Source organism: Festucalex cinctus, chromosome 18 (genome assembly GCF_051991245.1).
Source record: "Festucalex cinctus isolate MCC-2025b chromosome 18, RoL_Fcin_1.0, whole genome shotgun sequence".
NCBI classification, from domain to species: domain Eukaryota; kingdom Metazoa; phylum Chordata; class Actinopteri; order Syngnathiformes; family Syngnathidae; genus Festucalex; species Festucalex cinctus.
In genome coordinates this window covers 1,513,957-1,530,866 of record NC_135428.1, presented here as the reverse complement: position 1 = coordinate 1,530,866, position 16,910 = coordinate 1,513,957, and the positions used below count along the sequence as shown (strand labels likewise).

General features: G+C 41.9%; 2 protein-coding genes across 4 annotated transcripts in view; one reads left to right on the top strand and one right to left on the bottom strand.

The window, feature by feature from the left end:
• Positions 1-11,565, bottom strand: part of LOC144006605 (F-BAR and double SH3 domains protein 2-like) — a 24,985-nt gene extending 13,420 nt beyond the window's left edge. Inside the window, exons 1-6 of one of the 2 annotated variants that reach the window (XM_077505532.1) lie at positions 10,838-11,565; positions 8,280-8,377; positions 5,313-5,358; positions 1,722-1,798; positions 662-806; positions 290-423 (exon numbers count right to left, since the gene is read on the bottom strand). In XM_077505532.1, coding sequence (XP_077361658.1) covers positions 290-423; positions 662-802 — 275 coding nt within the window. In that variant the 5' untranslated portion in view covers positions 803-806; positions 1,722-1,798; positions 5,313-5,358; positions 8,280-8,377; positions 10,838-11,565. Of the gene's footprint in view, positions 1-289; positions 424-661; positions 807-1,721; positions 1,799-5,312; positions 5,359-8,279; positions 8,378-10,058; positions 10,357-10,837 lie in introns of those variants that run through there. The other variant, XM_077505531.1, reaches the window with a different exon arrangement.
• orai2 (ORAI calcium release-activated calcium modulator 2) lies at positions 11,043-16,910 on the top strand. Of its 2 annotated transcripts, XM_077505533.1 has the most exons (3): positions 11,043-11,261; positions 12,591-12,867; positions 13,419-16,910. In XM_077505533.1, exons 2-3 carry the CDS (start codon positions 12,610-12,612, stop codon positions 13,947-13,949), a joined length of 789 nt encoding a protein of 262 aa, XP_077361659.1. In that variant the 5' UTR covers positions 11,043-11,261; positions 12,591-12,609; the 3' UTR covers positions 13,950-16,910. The 2 variants fall into 2 exon arrangements, with proteins under 2 accessions (XP_077361659.1, XP_077361661.1); XM_077505535.1 differs by lacking the exon at positions 11,043-11,261 and having other exon boundaries at positions 12,732-12,867; positions 13,041-16,910.

Below are 16,910 nucleotides of genomic sequence, written 5' to 3'. Positions count from 1 at the left end.
AGCCAACCACTGGTGCGTGTTTGTGTGCTATAGAAATAAAGTCGAGTTGAATGTGAGGCATTGTGAAGCGCTTTGGTGCAGTTAAAGCGTTCTATAAATAGCCGTCCATTTCCACAGTATACTTCTTTCACTGAACGTCAAATATGCGAAATAATGGCATGCTGGACTCCTGATCGTCATTAAAGGCACATTTTTGGGAGATTTTTGAGGTTCATAATCTTTGACACGAGGCAGCGGACTCCACACATCTGACAAGACTTTACTTGCTGCTGTTTTGGTTAGCACTTACTTGGCTTCCAGCTCGGCCTTTTCCCGCACGGCCTGCGCCATAGTCTCCGCCTCCTGGTACTTCTTCCGGCTCTTGGTCAGGTCTTTGACGGACTCCTGCAGCTCGGCCTGGATGCTCGTCATCCGCTCGATGCACTGGCGAACGCACAAGATGCCACCATTTATTTGTATTTTTTTTCACGAGAGAGCAAACTGTGCCTCTCGCACCGTGTGGTTTAAAGCCAGCCCAATATAGGGTTAAGTCTTTCGGTTCCAGTGACGTTCGCGCTCCTCCGACCGCTGACCTCAACGGCCGTCCAAAGGGGTCGCGCTTGCGCAACACAAACGATCGCAACCCGAGCCGGAGATTCGGACCCCCCTCGCCGTTCGTTACCTTGCGCAGCTGCTGCTCCTTCTGCAGCCGGGCCGTCTTGGCCGGCTCGGCGACTTGCGCTTTGTAGTTGTCGCAGGCGCCGATCCTGGACTGGGTGACCTGGACCGTCCCCTCCAGATAAGCCCTCCATACGCAATACATGTTCCTGCACCAAAAACACGCACACGCACACGCACGCGCCCGCGCGCGGTGTTGTTTTACACAGCTGAAGCAACAGCGGAGCGGTTCTTGCACACCCGGGGAGGAAATTTGTGGCCGAAATGGAGCAACGGGGGGAAAAAAGTGCAGAGTTTGATGAAGTGCAAGTCGACACCTGATCTGCGTTGTGCACGCACAAAGGAAAGCAATATGGAACGACTCCTCAATGAAAAGTTGAAGAGGTCTCAAAACGTGGATCGATTCATAAAAACATGGCCGAGATTATTTGCCATCTTTATTGAACACAAAAGTGTTTTGGAGCGGCGCTTCCGAAAAGTCTGACTCATGCAGGCCAAACCAAGATTACTGTAAATCCTATAAAAGCTGAGCATCCTAAAGTGAGCCTACCGTAAATCCCCTGGTCAAAATATCACGATTTCCATAATTAACTCACGATTAACCATAAATTTATCACACATTATATCTGTTGTAAGTACAATTAAATATCGTTCAAATTTCTCATACTCGTTATCTAACATAAAACATGGCTACCAAATACAAATGTGGTTGTACCTTTTCGTTCATTGATAAAGTCATTTTATAGTGAGTCATTCACGAAGTTACACTTAACAGTTGCGGTTAAAAGGAGTGTGACACATTGTCATTTTCTGCCACTAGGTGATATTAGTGTTTCATGTTGGTTGTTGGTGAGAGGAACAGCACGTTTTTTTTGTTTTGTTTTTCCTTTTCAAATCCAGAGCAATTGGCATTTGGAACATGAAGCAACCAGCTAATTCCATTGAATGACTTTGAATGCTTTTTAATGTCCCGCGAAAACATCTGGATCCAAGTGCCATCCGAACAGCTGCTCTTGTGGTCTTTTTTTGTTTTTGTTTTTGTTTTTTTGTTTTTCCACCCTTACCTGTGATCCGCTTCCTCAGACAGGCAGTTGTCGGGCCATTCTCTTTTTAGGTACTGATTGGCCAACTTCTGCAGGGCCTGGACGACACAAAGTGTGGACAACACGTTCAACTTTTTTTTTTTTTTTGGTTTTGTTTTAGCAACCCTCCTGTTGGACATGATAAATTTCCATAAGCTTCAACTATTGCACCTAATAGAGAGGGATTGAGGTAACACTTTATAATAATCATTAGTTGATTAATGAATGAGTTGTTAATGACTTATTAAATGTTTGTTAACTGTTTGTTAAGGATTTATACTTATGACTATAAACAGTTAATGTGTCATTATTAAACTGTTAGTTATTGAGTTATAAATGACTTGTTAACTGTTTATTAATCATTTGTAACTATATATTATAAATGAGTAAGACTAAGTTAACAAACTATTCGTAAATGACTTGTTAAGTATCAGTTAATAGTTTCTGTCTGTTATGAGGACGTTATTGTAAAGTGTTCGCTATTCCTCATTTATTACCTGTTAGTAAATGAGGAACAGTTGCAACTTTACAATAACATCACAATAGTATCAATTAGCTACTTACTAATACTTCACTTCTATATGAGCTCATTCTTCACATTGTTAACCATCTACTAATACCTATGAAACTTTGTCAAACAACAAACAGGTGGAACAAGTTGAAAGTACAGAAATTGAAAATGTAAAATGACTATGCCGAAATATCAATTTTCCGTACCATTGAACTTTTTCCACTCATTTGCTCTTCTACAAAGTTTCACTGGTTTAGTATGAGTAGATGGTTAACAAACTATTAACAACTGCTGTAAAGAAGTGAGTTCATCTACTACTTAAATATTAGTTATTACTTTATTTATGTTATTGGGACGTTATTGTAAAGTTGCAACTACTCCACATTTACTAACGCGTAATAAATGAGGAATAGTGGAAACTTTAGAATAACGTCCCAATAACCTATACAAACTATGACGTAATACTTAACAAGTCATTAGTAAGTCATTTGCTAATAGCTTGTTAACCATGTATTACTAATTTATAAAATAGTTATGAATAATTAATATACAGTTAACAAGTCATTTTAGAGCTCAATAACTAACAGTTTAATAATGACATTTTTACTATTTATAGACATCATTTTAAAACCTTAACAAACATGTAATAAGTCATTAATAACTCATTAATTAACAGTTTACTAATGGTCTATTAACTAGTTATAACGGTAGTTATTATAAAGTGTTACAGGGATTGGCTTGTTTGGAGGGTGTGTGTGTGTGTGGGGGGGGGGGGGGGGGGGGGCGGGGGGATTTAACTCATGGACACCAAAAGATATATTAAAATTCTGCACCTCCGCCAACAGTGAGGTTAACCATGGCAGAAATAGCTCAACAGAGTAAACATTCAAAGAGACGGGCAAGGACGCACGAATGAGGTCCAAATGACGTGTCGAATCGTCCGCATTAATCCGCATCGCTCCCGATTTCGAACTGAGGTCCCCGAGGCGGCAGAAACGCCTCTGAACCCGGCGGTCCCCGGCGGTCCCCGGCGGTCCCCGGCGGCCCCGGCGGTCCCGGTGCCAAGGCCGGAGAGCCCGCGACAAACCGGCCCATTGTGGGGAGGACGCGCGACCCGACTGGGCTTAGCGGACGCTTGTGAATGGGAGGAGGAAGAGTCCGAACAGAGGGGCTCATTTTCCTCGCTGGTTGTGATGTGAATGGCAACGAACCCCCGCGTTGGCTCAAGAAGCTCGCAGGTGTAAGATAGCAGCCTCAAATAAGAGTTGATTATAGCACAAGTACATCTTTCATGCTCGAAGAAAAAAACAGAAAAAAAAACCCTCACTCTGAGGCAACGGATGAAAATATCATGAGGATTTCCATTTTGAGATGCTTTTGTAAACAACGTGGGTCATTTCACAACATCCCGTTTGCGGGACCCGCCAACAAATCGCTCGCTACGCTTCATTGTTGCGCATTGTTCTTCTCCCGGGAGACGTTCGCTGCGTCCCGGCGCGGAGGCCGCATCCTTCGCGAAATCCAAGTCGCGGTGAAGAGACGAGCCGGACGGACGGACGGACGGACGGACGGACGGCTTTTAAAAAGGCAACGCGGGCTTCCACACTTCAAGATCTTAGACAATCAATCATGCACTCATCAACAACATCGAGTAGTTCACCTTTTGATACCATGTGAAGCGTAACAGCGTCAGTAAGGCAGTTGAGGCTCAGAGCTAAACTTTGCTACTTCCACGTGCATATTCGCACGTATCCAAAGCATTTCTTACAACATTCAAACTTGTTATCAGGATATGAAGCACAACAGCATAACCGAGCAAAACCGAGTCACGTGTTGGCTAATCCTCGCGTGCTCATTTCGCAAATATCCCAACAACTTCTAGCGTTTAAACCTGAATAAGAAATAAAAAAGAACAGTGGGACAGGAAGGAAGCTGAAGCTCAGAGCTAAACTTTTTTTTTCTTTTTTTTTTTACAGATGCATAATTGACTAATTCCAGATTGCGCCATCTCGGATATCTCAACACTTCTTCACATTTAAAACCTATTAACTCATTTGCTCCCAATAACGTGTAAATACGTTTTTTTTTAAAAGTTCTAAGTGTCCCAAAGACGTATTTATACGTTTTTTTTTATGCTAGAGCATACAGAAGGCTTTGATGCAGCCTCTCAACTGCAAAGAACGGTTGAAGCAATGGTAGTTATTACACAAACGGCCAGCAGATGGCAGCAGAGCCATGTTGCAAAAAGGCTCAATTACTTACAATTTTGAATAGATTTGTGAAAACTGATGAAACTTGGCTCTCTTCTAATACTAATTGCTGCAAAACAGAAACAGATAGAAACATACTTTTTTTTCCTGGTGAAAGAAGAGACTTTAATCTTTCTTTTGATATGTTCCATGCTTTTATAGCAATAGAACACAATATTCTGCGGGCCTTGCAAAATCAGTCCACTGAAATAAAGCAGACACCTGAGGCTCAGTTCAATTTTGTTCCAGCAATATTAGGCGACTCCAGCTTGCTCATTCTCACATATCAATTTGAAATTCTTATTCAGCCCTCACTGGAAGTGTCGAACATAACGCAAGCGCACGTCCATCCGAGAGCTGGAACCTCGCTCCATTTAACGGCAACCTGTTGTTGCGGTTACTACTCAATAAAGTATTTTTTAAAAAATGCTCACGTCTTTAAACACGTCGGTGAAAATCGGTCCGTTTTTTTTTTTTTTTTCGAGCAAACAGAGAGCAAGGAGGAGGAAGTGCCCTCGGACAAATGGGCGAGCAGACATGTTGGGGTTGCTAGGCGGGCCGCAGACTCTTCACAACGTTGCGGGACATTCCTCACGCCGTTGTCAGGCCACAACACCGCCAAAGAGATTTTTTATTTTTTTTTGCCCCCGACGTCCGATTGACATCCTTCTGGAAGCTGCGGCTACAAACAACACGGCGCGGGACGGAACAATTCATTTCCACTAACTGCCTCGCTTAGCGTGACGCCTCAATTTAATGAACAGATAAGACACGGCAATAAAGATTTACGACACGAACGCGCGTTTTCCTTACCTGGGCGTAGTCCCGCTCCACAGATGCCCTCTTTTGGCTAAAGGTCCTGCAAAAGAAAAATGGGATTTGAAAAGTCAACTTGTTCTCTCCTAGTGTTAACTAGTCCCTCCCGACAAGTTGTCTCAGCCAAGTGGGACAGGTTTGAACAGCAGGTACTAAGGGTGTCACGATTTCGATTTTTTATCGAAATCGATCGAAATTACGTCACGATTTCGAGCATCGAAATAGAAGAGAGGACACACGATTCGATGCCCCCCCCCGCGCCCGCCGCCACCGCCACCTCCCAGGAAAGCAAATGAGACGCAGCCATTCAGCTACTAGCTAACGGCACTTGTTAGCTGACTTCTCCTGCAGTCATGATGGCAAGCGCGGACAGACACAGCAATGGTGCTTCAAGCCGCTCCCGCTTCTCTCGTCACCAGTTTGGAAACATTTTGCGTTCCCGGTGAGTTATGTCGACAACGTTCACGTTGTCGATAAAAAGACCACAGTTGCAAGATATGCTATGTGCGCGTACTGTACTCGGCCACGGTGTTACGCCCGGCTCGTCAAGGGGAAGGGAAGTAACACAATAACAGAAAATATAGAGTAGATAAACACGGGTCGACTTTAACATCTGAGTAGTTTTAATTGAAATTTCAGGCAGGGGTTTGACAAGGGAGTGAAAGTGGAAGGTGAACAAATAATAACCGCATTTGACAGAACTGACAGAACGGAGGAGAAACAATAACTAATAGGGGTATAATACACGGATACACAATAGCGTCGCGCTGGCACAGTCGTCCAATCGGAGTGTCGCGCTGGCACAGTCGTCCAATCGGAGTGTCGCGCTGGCACAGTCGTCCAATCGGAGTGTCGCGCTGGCACAGTCCTCCAATCAGAGTGTCGCGCTGGCGCATTCAAACTGAATGGCCCGAGCCGCCAGCCGTAACAACGGGAAACACGACAAACATGACGGGACATTTACGCAGGCATCACAAAGATTTAGATTTATCAAATTCAACTAGAAGTGGGAAAACAACGGTCCAACCAACTATTTCATCCTCATTTACAGTGAAACTTCCACACACTTCAGCTCGCGCGAAACGCCAGATCCATAGGTCTATTTATAGCAGCAGACCTGCAGCCTTGGAAAACGCTGGATTCAAACATTTAATTAGTGTACTTGAACCACGCTACAGTATGCCCAGCAACTGTAAATGTTGGGATATAGTTTGTTCAGGCTGTATTTGTTCCATGACTTTGGATACAATATATTTTTTGTTGTTGTTGCACATTGCACATTATTTTAAGAGGAACGCACAGCACACTGTTGTAACCAAAAACAGTCAATAGATGGCAGGCACCCACTGTGACTTTTTGTTTTTGTTTTTTTATTTTTTATTTTACACTTCAGTAAGAACAAGACGGTTAACTTTATATTGTAAATAAATTCTTTGAATTTGATCATTCCTGCCTAATGTCAATTATCATATATTACATAAATTTACACAAAAATAATATGGAAATTGCATCACCTATATGTAGCCGATCTTTTGAAATAAGATTTACTGTACAATGAATAGAACCAATGATCATAGACTAGCCTTAGCCTACAGAAGCATATGCCTCTGTGTTATAAAGTGGGGGAGCGGAGAAAAAAAAAAAAAAAAAAATCGAAAAAAAAATCGAATCGTGACCCCAAAATCGAAATTTAAATCGAATCGTGGAGTTGGCGAATCGTGACACCCCTAGGCCAGGTACACGTAAAAACATAACAATATTCGTACGTCGTGTTTCGTCTTGTTGTACACATTTGATTGGAGTGAAATTGTAAATGAGCCTCAAATATCTGCAGGAAATTAGAATATCGTGTAAAGAATCAGGTGAGTTTAACGTTGTCGAATGACTTTTGAATTTCTTTTTGACCTTTATTTTGTTTTACATCTTTTATTTTATATTTGATAGTTTTTTTTTATCTGTGTGATCAACTTGACCTGTGAAGCACTTTGTGACCTTCTGTTTGTGAAAGGTGCTGTATAAACACAATTTACTTACTTAAAAACCATTTGCCCCTCCCCCAAAAAATGCACAAAAAAAAGGCCGATTATTGCCATTTTTTTCTCTCTGTTGAAACAAATACTAAAGGACAAAGTATTGTAAAACAGTAAAATATTCTGCCTTGTAATTCATCTTGATTGTCGTAAGCGTTAAGGGACCAAAAATAAGTTACTTTGACATTGTATTGTTTTTTCCCCCCATCGGAGAATTAATCAGTTAGCTAAATTTCATTGTACCAAATACCAGATTCAACATCAGTCTTAAAAAATAAATAAATAAATCCTTATCAGTCCCTAATATTTATACTTGCTCCCAGGCTGTGTCTCGACCTCCAACTCGAGTATTTCCGAACGTTTCATTAGCGAACTCAAAAGCGTCAAAGAAGAAAAAAAAGATTGTGTCCCGTCGTGTTGAAGCTGATTTACGAGCCGGGGAACAGAAGCGGCGGGGACACCCGGTTTGTAATTTAGAGGTATGCTCGAAGGGGAGAGGTCAGCGCCGCCGGCGGGAAAAAGCAAAGCGCAGCAAAAGCCAACAACGCCGAGCCAGTAAACATGTCCGGACTCGACCGCCGCGCCTCCCAATGATCTTGCGTGACTTCCTGGGAGCTTCCTTCTCGCTCGCTCGCTCTGTCGTCGCGGCGACGACGGGAACATCTGGCGGCTGTCCCGTGTCTTGACGCCCAGCTGCTGCGCCGGCAGCCACAGACAGGAAGTGGCGAGCCGTTGGGCGGTCATGTCAAACAGCGGCGTGAAAAAAAAAAAAAAACACCACCGCAACCCTTTTGACTTATCAATTTGGGAAACGCATTTTCAGAATCTGTTTGGACAGCGTAGCTCGTTTTTATGCGAGCTTGTAGAAAGTCTAACAAAGGAGTTCCTCTGCTAACGCTGCCAAATGGCACTTTTGCTGCTGGTGACCTCTCACCTCAGGTCCTCCAGAAGGTCACACTCGGCCTGGTGTTTGACATGCAGTCTGCTCAGCTGCTCGCCGTGAGTGTGTTTCAGCTCCTGAGTGACCCGGACCTGCAGAAGGAGACGCATGACAAACGTGTTTGCCACACAATTTGAGACAAGTATTTTAATAATCGAGTAATCGTTCCGAAACGTCGTCGAGGTTGAAATTGTCTAAATCCTCTGAATTCAGCCCACTCAGCAATAATTATTTGCTCATTTCTGGAACTGAATCTGTTTCAAAAAGTTTGGTGAGTACAAAAATCTTTCAATCTCGTGCGATATTGCGCAACTTTTGTTTTGTTGTTGTTTTTTTAATAAATAAATAAATAATACCAAATAAACAACGATAATTGGTTCATAAAGAGTAATCAGGATAAAAAAAAAAAAAAACGTTTTGTCACCTGTGTCACATTTTCCACTTTGCTTTCCTCTTTGATTTTTCTTGTCCAAAAAAAAAGTCCTTTGGAGTTACTTAATTCGATCATGTGCATTGGTTGCACATGATTAAAACGTGTCAAAATAACACACATCATTTGTTTATTCTTGAGGAAAACACGGGAAAATTACATCGGCATACGACATGGTAATCTTGTGCAATATTTTGGGTGTATTTTTAGTGAATGTCCTTGAAAATGAATGCCGCAATATTGTTTTAGTCTGTTGGAGCATATTCTATAACACAAAAAAAGCAGTAGAGTACATTTAAACTTAAGTTTAACATTGTCAAAATCCGATATGATTTGAGTCAGATTTAGCCGTGTTATTACACTACGAAATAGTGTCATTTATTTTATTTTATTTTTTTTGTGGGTAGGGGTAGCATGTATTTATGTGAGATGATGTAATTATTTGAGTTATTACATTTTCACATTTTCTCTTGGAGCTTCGGTGGGTCGAGGTACCAAACGACAAACCTCTGGTGGTTGGTGCCCATTTGAGAACCAAACCTAAATTGTTATATGCGCCCCTGACTACAATTCTGTCTTTATTATTGCGTTCGTAAAAGTTTACACGTGTTCCGTTGTAAGTACATTCCGTCGTTATTACTGCGAGTTTTCAACACTTACGTAACTCTACGGTTTTTATTTCGTTACTACTGACGTCAAAGGGGGGAAAAACACGAAGCAAACATGCTTTAAAAAAAAAAAAAAAAAACGTCGACTACATTATGGCTCGTATACCTCCAGATACTCGTAAATCGACGACACGTATGTGATGAAGTTGAGTCCGCTCTCAACTTCGGCGTGGACAAAAATCAAAAATACAACCGCTATCGCTTCAATCTTGTAGCGGTCCGCTAGTTTAGTGCGGGGAATATTTACTGAACTTAGGAACCACTTTAATGAATCACCTTGTGCGCCGATGTAACAACGCTGTAATGTTGATCATGAAAAACAGTAATATGCGAATACAAAAAAAAAAGGATGGAAACGTAACGTTTGTGTGCAATGAATGTGCTTTAATTCGAATGCCAACGGGGGCACATTAAACGGAGCTGTTTCCACTAAAATTGTGGTACATGATCTTTTAATAAGTTTTCTTCGATTTTTTTTTTTTTTTTTGGGGGGGGGGGTATCTAATGTGTATTATACGCAAAACCATACGATTATGTGAATAAAACGTGAAAGAAAAGTGGCGTTTTTGCCGTCGTGGTCTGGCAACCATTAAATATGCACTACTTCGTCGAGTAACGTTAGCTTTCGAGGCTACATACAAACTGTGGGAGAGAGGGGAGAAAAAAAAAACTCACCTTTCTCGGTGGGGGTTGCATCCTTCTTTCTGGACATAAAAACTACGCGAAAAAGTCCGAAAGTTGATCGGGAAATAGTTGGTCTAAGTGTTTGGGCGACGACGGGGGTCGGCGAAAAGATTGATAGTCCCGGGGCGGCCCCAGTAGTCAGGCAGCCATTACAAGTCCGGTAAATAGTGAGCCGCGAGCCCCGTTGATGAAAACAGTGCTGTTGCTTGCTTGCTTGCTGCCCCAGGGAGCACACTGGGAACAGATAGCGTCAAGTCCCGTGTTGACGAAAACTACTTCCGTTTTTTTTCCCTTCAAAAATAAAATGTTACTTCAAGCTACTGCTTCCGCGTTGTGTGCCAAAATAAAGCAAAAGCTCAAATAGTGTACAGTGTTTGACATGACTCGAAACGGTATTGCCATGGCACCTAATTCAATAATAATAATAATGATAATAATAAAATAATAATAATAATAATAATAATAATAATAATAATGTGGCAAAACATCATTACATTTTGAAACTAAATTGATATCACGGAATGAATTGAAATGAAGATTAATTATAAAAACATTATTTTTCTTAAATAATAAAAAAAAAAAAAAACATTTGTGTGTGTATGTGAAGTTTTCCATTGGCCAGTAGGTGGCAGCAAAATTTCAAGATAGACTAACATTGCGATTCTATGGAGCCCCTCTGGTGTCAGGGTCTGATTATTATTATTATTATTTATTTTATTTTTTTTGGCCCACAGTTTAACAATCTGTACCCACAGTTTACTAATCTGTACCTTGTAGAAGATGTTGGTCACCAGTCGTGCAGATAGAAGCTGCTGAACCGCATGGACCCATACGGTAAAAGACAACGTTCAATTCAGTGGTTGGCGTTGACAGGTTGTCTTGGCAACGCAAAAAAAATAAAATAAATAAATAAATAAATAAATAAATAAATAAATAAATAAATAAATAAATAAATAAAAATCAGTCTATAAAATATTCTAATTAAAAATAAATAAAACTTGATACCGACTGGACTCGGACTGCTTGTCATGGCGGAAGTAGTAAACTCGTCAAGCAACTGCAAATGAAACCCGGAACCTGTTCCCCCTTACTACGTTTATAAACGAAGAGTGTTTTTGTTCAGCGTGGATGCGTCGCTCTCTTCTTGTTATTGTACTGCCGTGTCACCCTCACTTGTCATACTTGGACGCCCAGGTGAGTCCACTAAAATCACACGTCACCGTCTAACATTCGGGGAAATTCGATTAGAGTCGCTAGCTTAAAAAACTTGGCTAGCTAGCAAAAGAAGTCTTGGAGATTTTTCGACTTTTGCTCGTTTTCAAAGCTAAACCCCGACCGAGAAGCTGTTCGAATGCAACGTTTTGGCGTCGAAACGTGTCATAACATGTTTGAAATACTTGTGAGTACTGTAAATGAGTCTGACGTTCGCTGAAGTGTGTAAACGGATCCCACTTTTGACTTTGCAGAGTTTAAAATATCCGCTCGCTCGCCCGCCGGGCTGCTGACAAAATGTACTCAAACGGACGGCGAAAAACATAAAAACATAAATAAATAGGATGCTTTATGGTGAAGAATCGTCACCATCATCATCATAATACGTGCCACTGGCTGTCGATGATTTCATGCAAAAATGTTTTTTTAATGGACCCAGGACGCGGAAGACGCTGTTAGCATTTTTGACGTGCTATTTATTTATTTATTTATTTTTAACTTGAGCATTCAGTTTTGTTCAGCTACTTTACATGCCACTATAATGGCTAATATGCTATTTTGTTCGACATTGTTGTGTGCCGTGTGTTCACACCTTCCGGGGTATACATGTGGCGTTATTCCACATTACATACAGTACTCGCACAAATTCACGTTAAAATATCAACTTTTCCCCATTCATTTTCAATGGGACTGACATTCAACTTTTTCTAAGTCCCACTTTCCACGCCCACTTCCATACATGCAACTGGTCATCATTACTAGCTCTCTGATACTGCTCAGTGGCGCACTAGTTGATGTATGTGAGTTGTCCACTAACCAGGTGGTCCCAGGTTCGAATCCCACTCCGACTGTACATTGCAAGTATATCAATTGGCAACTGAAATGATTAAATCCACGCTGGAATTCACCAGATGTCTATTTTTTTAAATACATACGCCATAAGCCATGAGTTTGAACAAGGCAAGTGAGCTCAGTCGTTGGAGCAACTGCTTCCCACATGGAGGATCTGGGTTCAAACCCCTCTTGGACCACATTTTAGTACATTTATTTGATGGTTTGATAACAACTGACAATCGTTTCAGGAAATTGATTATAAGTTCTCTGAAATGATTTAATCCCACGTTAGACAGATTGCAGTTCAAGATTTCTTTTTTATTCATGTATCTTTTCAATTAAAACTTTGTAATTTTCACATAATTTACCTTTCAATTTGCTTCACAAGCATTCGGCTTAGCATTCCGCTTTCAGCATTCCCACACAATTTCTACACAAATTGCACTTAGTCTGGTCTCCAATGTTATTGTGTTGAAGGGAATCCCAGTCAGGCAGTATGAGCAGAGAGCTCAACGTGCCCACGGGCTCGCCGGCCCCGGGCATGTCAGAGCGGGCCCCGGATGGCAGCAGCGCTGGCGGCGGCGGCGCTAGCGGCGGCATGGACTACAGGGACTGGGTGCGGCGTAGCTACCTGGAACTGGTCAGCTCCAACCACCACTCGGTGCAGGCGCTCTCCTGGAGGAAGCTCTACCTGAGCAGGGCCAAGCTGAAGGCCTCCAGCAGGACGTCGGCGCTGCTCTCCGGCTTCGCAATGGTCAGTTTCATTCATTCATCGTTACTCATAAATAATAATTCATTATAAATATGAAATATATTTGGCACAAAACAAATGTGCACAAGTTTCAATAAGTGTTAACATTCTTCTGTTTTAATTCTACTTAGTAAGTCACAATATCCTATCACTAGTGAGCATTTTTTTTCTTCCAGGCACATTAAAGGGATACTTGATTGATTGAGCCATTTTCAGCAGTAAAAAAAAAAAAAGAAGTAAATATTTTGTCCAGAATGAATTTGATAACTTCATTATTTTTCATGCACAAATAATACATTTAAAAATGAATTTTCCACTTGCTGTCGACTGAAGATGAAGAAGAGGAATTAGGCAACGTTCAATCATGGCTCACCTTTTTTTTTTTTTTTTTCTGGGTTTGGTTAGTAAAGTGAGCCATGACTGGCCGTTACCTCCTTCCTCAGCACAGGTGATGTCATCTTCAGTCGACGGCAAGTGGTGAAATTCCTTTTTATTTGTCGCAATCGTCCAATGCGCGTGAAAGCGTATGAATGTGCGTGTGTTGCGGTTGCGAGGTGGCCATGGTGGAGGTGCAGCTGGAGATGCAGTACAACTACCCGCGCGCGCTGCTGGTGGCGTTCAGCGTGTGCACCACCGTCCTGGTGGCGGTGCACCTGTTTGCGCTGCTCATCAGCACCTGCATCCTGCCCAACGTGGAGGCGGTCAGCAACATCCACAACCTCAACTCGGTCAGCGAGTCGCCGCACGAGCGCATGCACCGCTACATCGAGCTGGCGTGGGGCTTCTCCACCGCGCTGGGCATCCTGCTCTTCCTGGCCGAGGTGGTGCTCCTCTGCTGGGTCAAGTTCCTGCCCGTCGACTCGGGCGGCGCCGCCGCGACCGCCACGCAGGACAGCGGCTGGCTGGCGGCGCTGGCGTCCACCGTCATCATGGTGCCCGTGGGCGTCATCTTCGTGGTGTTCACCGTCCACTTCTACCGCTCGCTGGTGCGCCACAAGACGGAGCGCCACCACCAGGAGATCGAGGAGCTGCACAAGATCAAAGTGCAGCTGGACGGCCACGAGAGGGCGCTGCAGGTGGTGTGACGGACGGACGGACGGACGCGCACGCCAGCTTCCTTCTCAGCTCACTCGCTGCTATTTATTCCAAAAACACGGCAACTTACTGTACGCTCACGGCGTCCGTTTTGTCAAGTGTCCTTTCTGTGCTTAAGGTGTCCATTTTGCTTCTTTTTGGGGGGGAGGGGCTATAGCCATTCGACTATTAGGGGATGTAACGATATGATAATTATCAACAAATTGTGGGGAGTTTTGCAATATTTAAAAAAGGTCACAATATTGTAAAAAAAGAAATGAGGTCATACTAAAAAAAAAAAAAGCACTATTGTGCTTTTGTACATAACAGCTATGCATATAAACCACAATTATTGTAGATTTGAAACATAGAAGGGCCCAAACATGCCTAATGAAAATTAAATTGCACTAATAAAAAAAAAACTAGCCACCAGAGGGTGCTAGAAGTGCACAAATGGAAATCAACCTGACTTTTTTTTTTTTCTTTTTTAAAAATGTGTTGCTTTTAAATATCATAAACATGACGACGACGATTATACTGTGGCAGTTTTAATATCACGATATTGCGCTTATCGTTAACATCCCCTATCGACTGTACAGTGTTCCCTCGTTTTCCGCTGTGGTTCGGTTCCAAAAAAATACCCGCAATAAATTAAATCCGCAAAGTAGTTAGCTTTATGTTTTACATTTATTATAAATGTTTTAATGCTCTAAAGCGCCTCACCACACAGGTGATACACTTTTCTCATTTTACATTTCTCTCTTGATTAAACGTCGTCAATGTTAAAACATGCATTTTATAAAATAGGGACATTACTGTAAAAAAAAAAAAAATGCAAAATTGCACACACACAAAAAAATCGAGGTCACAAAAAGTGAACCAGGTTATAGCGAGGGAATACTTTATTGTTTACTAGTACGCTTTTCCTTACTGTTAGCTTTTGCGCTTTCGGCGTCCATTTTGTGCGTAAGAAGTCCATTTTGCATTTTTTTTTTTTATATATAATTGTTTTGTGCTATCGCCATTTGACTATATACTTGTACTCTCTTCCCAACTATTTATTTTTCTCTAAATATCGACTTACTGTAAGCTTTTGTTCTTTCGGCATCCATTTTCTGTTTTTAGCTTTCATTTTGCAGCTTGAGTTCCACACTAGTTTGCTCTCGTTGTCCTCACTAGTACGACAATTCAGCACATCGTCAACTGACCGTCTTATGAGAAACTTTTTTTGTTTCTTCCTTAATTAAGCTCGATCTCAAGTGAATGTTTTGGCTGCCCCGTGAGTCATGTTGAATGTTTATACAGCAAAAGGGCTATGATGTACTTTGTGCCATCTTGTTGTTGCCATTTTTTCACATGACCTGATCCGTGGCAACGCCGCACCCACGCTCGGCCTTCTGCTGCCGTCCAACGAAAAGCACGTATCTCCGGTTTGGGATTTCAAACGCTTGTGCCGTGTTCCTACGTTTGCTGTTTCAGTCATTGTGCGCTGGAAATCTGGGCTCAAAGTCTGAATTGGGATAAATGAGTCCATTTATCAACCCATAGATGTCTTCTGGTGCATCGTCTGGAAAAAAAAAAAAAATTCTCAGAAGTCTTTGTATTCATTTTGTTTTCACAAGATGTAAACAGGTTCCCGAAACTCAAACACCTCAATAGGGGGGAACGTGCTTTTCAGTGGACGCCATTTTGTTGTATGCACTCACAGGTCACCTCATTTGGAACACTGCCTTTGCCAAGATGAATGATGGCTGGTAAGTGGCGGCTTTTCCATAAATTCGCCATCATGAACAGTGAAAAGTATTGGTGCTCTTTTTCTTTGTTTTTGTTTTGTTACAAAGAAACCTCCCTCCCCCTCGTGGTTATGGTTTAAAAAAAAATCTGAGTAAAGTGTCAAACTGTACTTCCTTTTTTTGGGGGAAAACCACAAACTGTTACAAAGATTTGTATAATATAGCAAATATTATATATTGTTGTGGTCCAGTGAAACGTAGGACTTGTTCACACAAACCGAACTTTTATTTGAGGCATTTTGTCACATTTCCTCAATAAGTTACCTTCAATTGATAACATGCCCCAATTATTTCAAAATGGTTGCCTAGCTGTCAGCGGCAATAAGATGTGAGCTGGATGTGGTTCGACGGTGCTGTTGTTCCTCGTGAAGTGGCCTGTGTGGGTTAAATGTTACTTCTTTTTCCATGTAAATGCTACCAAAGCCAAATGTGTTATTCGTCAACGTGATATCTACACTGCATGATGATTTCACTGTAAGAGTCTTAAGCCAAGTTTGGTCATTTACACTGTTTTTACTTAAGTTCACATTTCCTTTGTTGTTGCCAAATCTCGCCAAGCTTTTCTCAAGCAGCTTTAAATGATAAATTCGCCAATTTGCTCACATGGAAAGCTCAAAACCAAAAGAATGTTTCAGACACCGGTTGCAAGAAGATAGCGAAGGCAACGCTAACTTCCTTCACGAAAAAATTGCAACTTTTTTGAGCTAGCACAACTTCCTTTGTTTTGCTAAGACGACAACTTACTTAGCTAGCGAAGTAAACGGATGCCTGATTCCTGAGCTAAGATGACTCCAATTTCTTTACTTAGCTAAGACAAGCTTATCGGAGCAAGTTAGTCGGCCAGTGGAAGAACAACAAACGACGTCTGTTCGGGTGATGCACCCGAGGTGCTAAGTTGTACAAGTCAGCTAGCCATTTTTTTTGAGCCTCTGCAATGCACCTTTGACCTCTGAACGTGTCACTGTGATCAACACTGTCCTGTTTACACTCGCTCAATTGAAAAAAAAAAAAAAAAAAAAAAAGGTTTTTATGTCATAAAAATGAAACCCGAGACCTCCCTCCAGCGTCTGAATGTCATTTTTACTGACTTTTGTTTGCAATATCACATTCCATACTGTTCAACATGTTCCACCGCTTTCGTTTGATGTGCTTCGAATTAAATGCCATCCTACCTGCCTA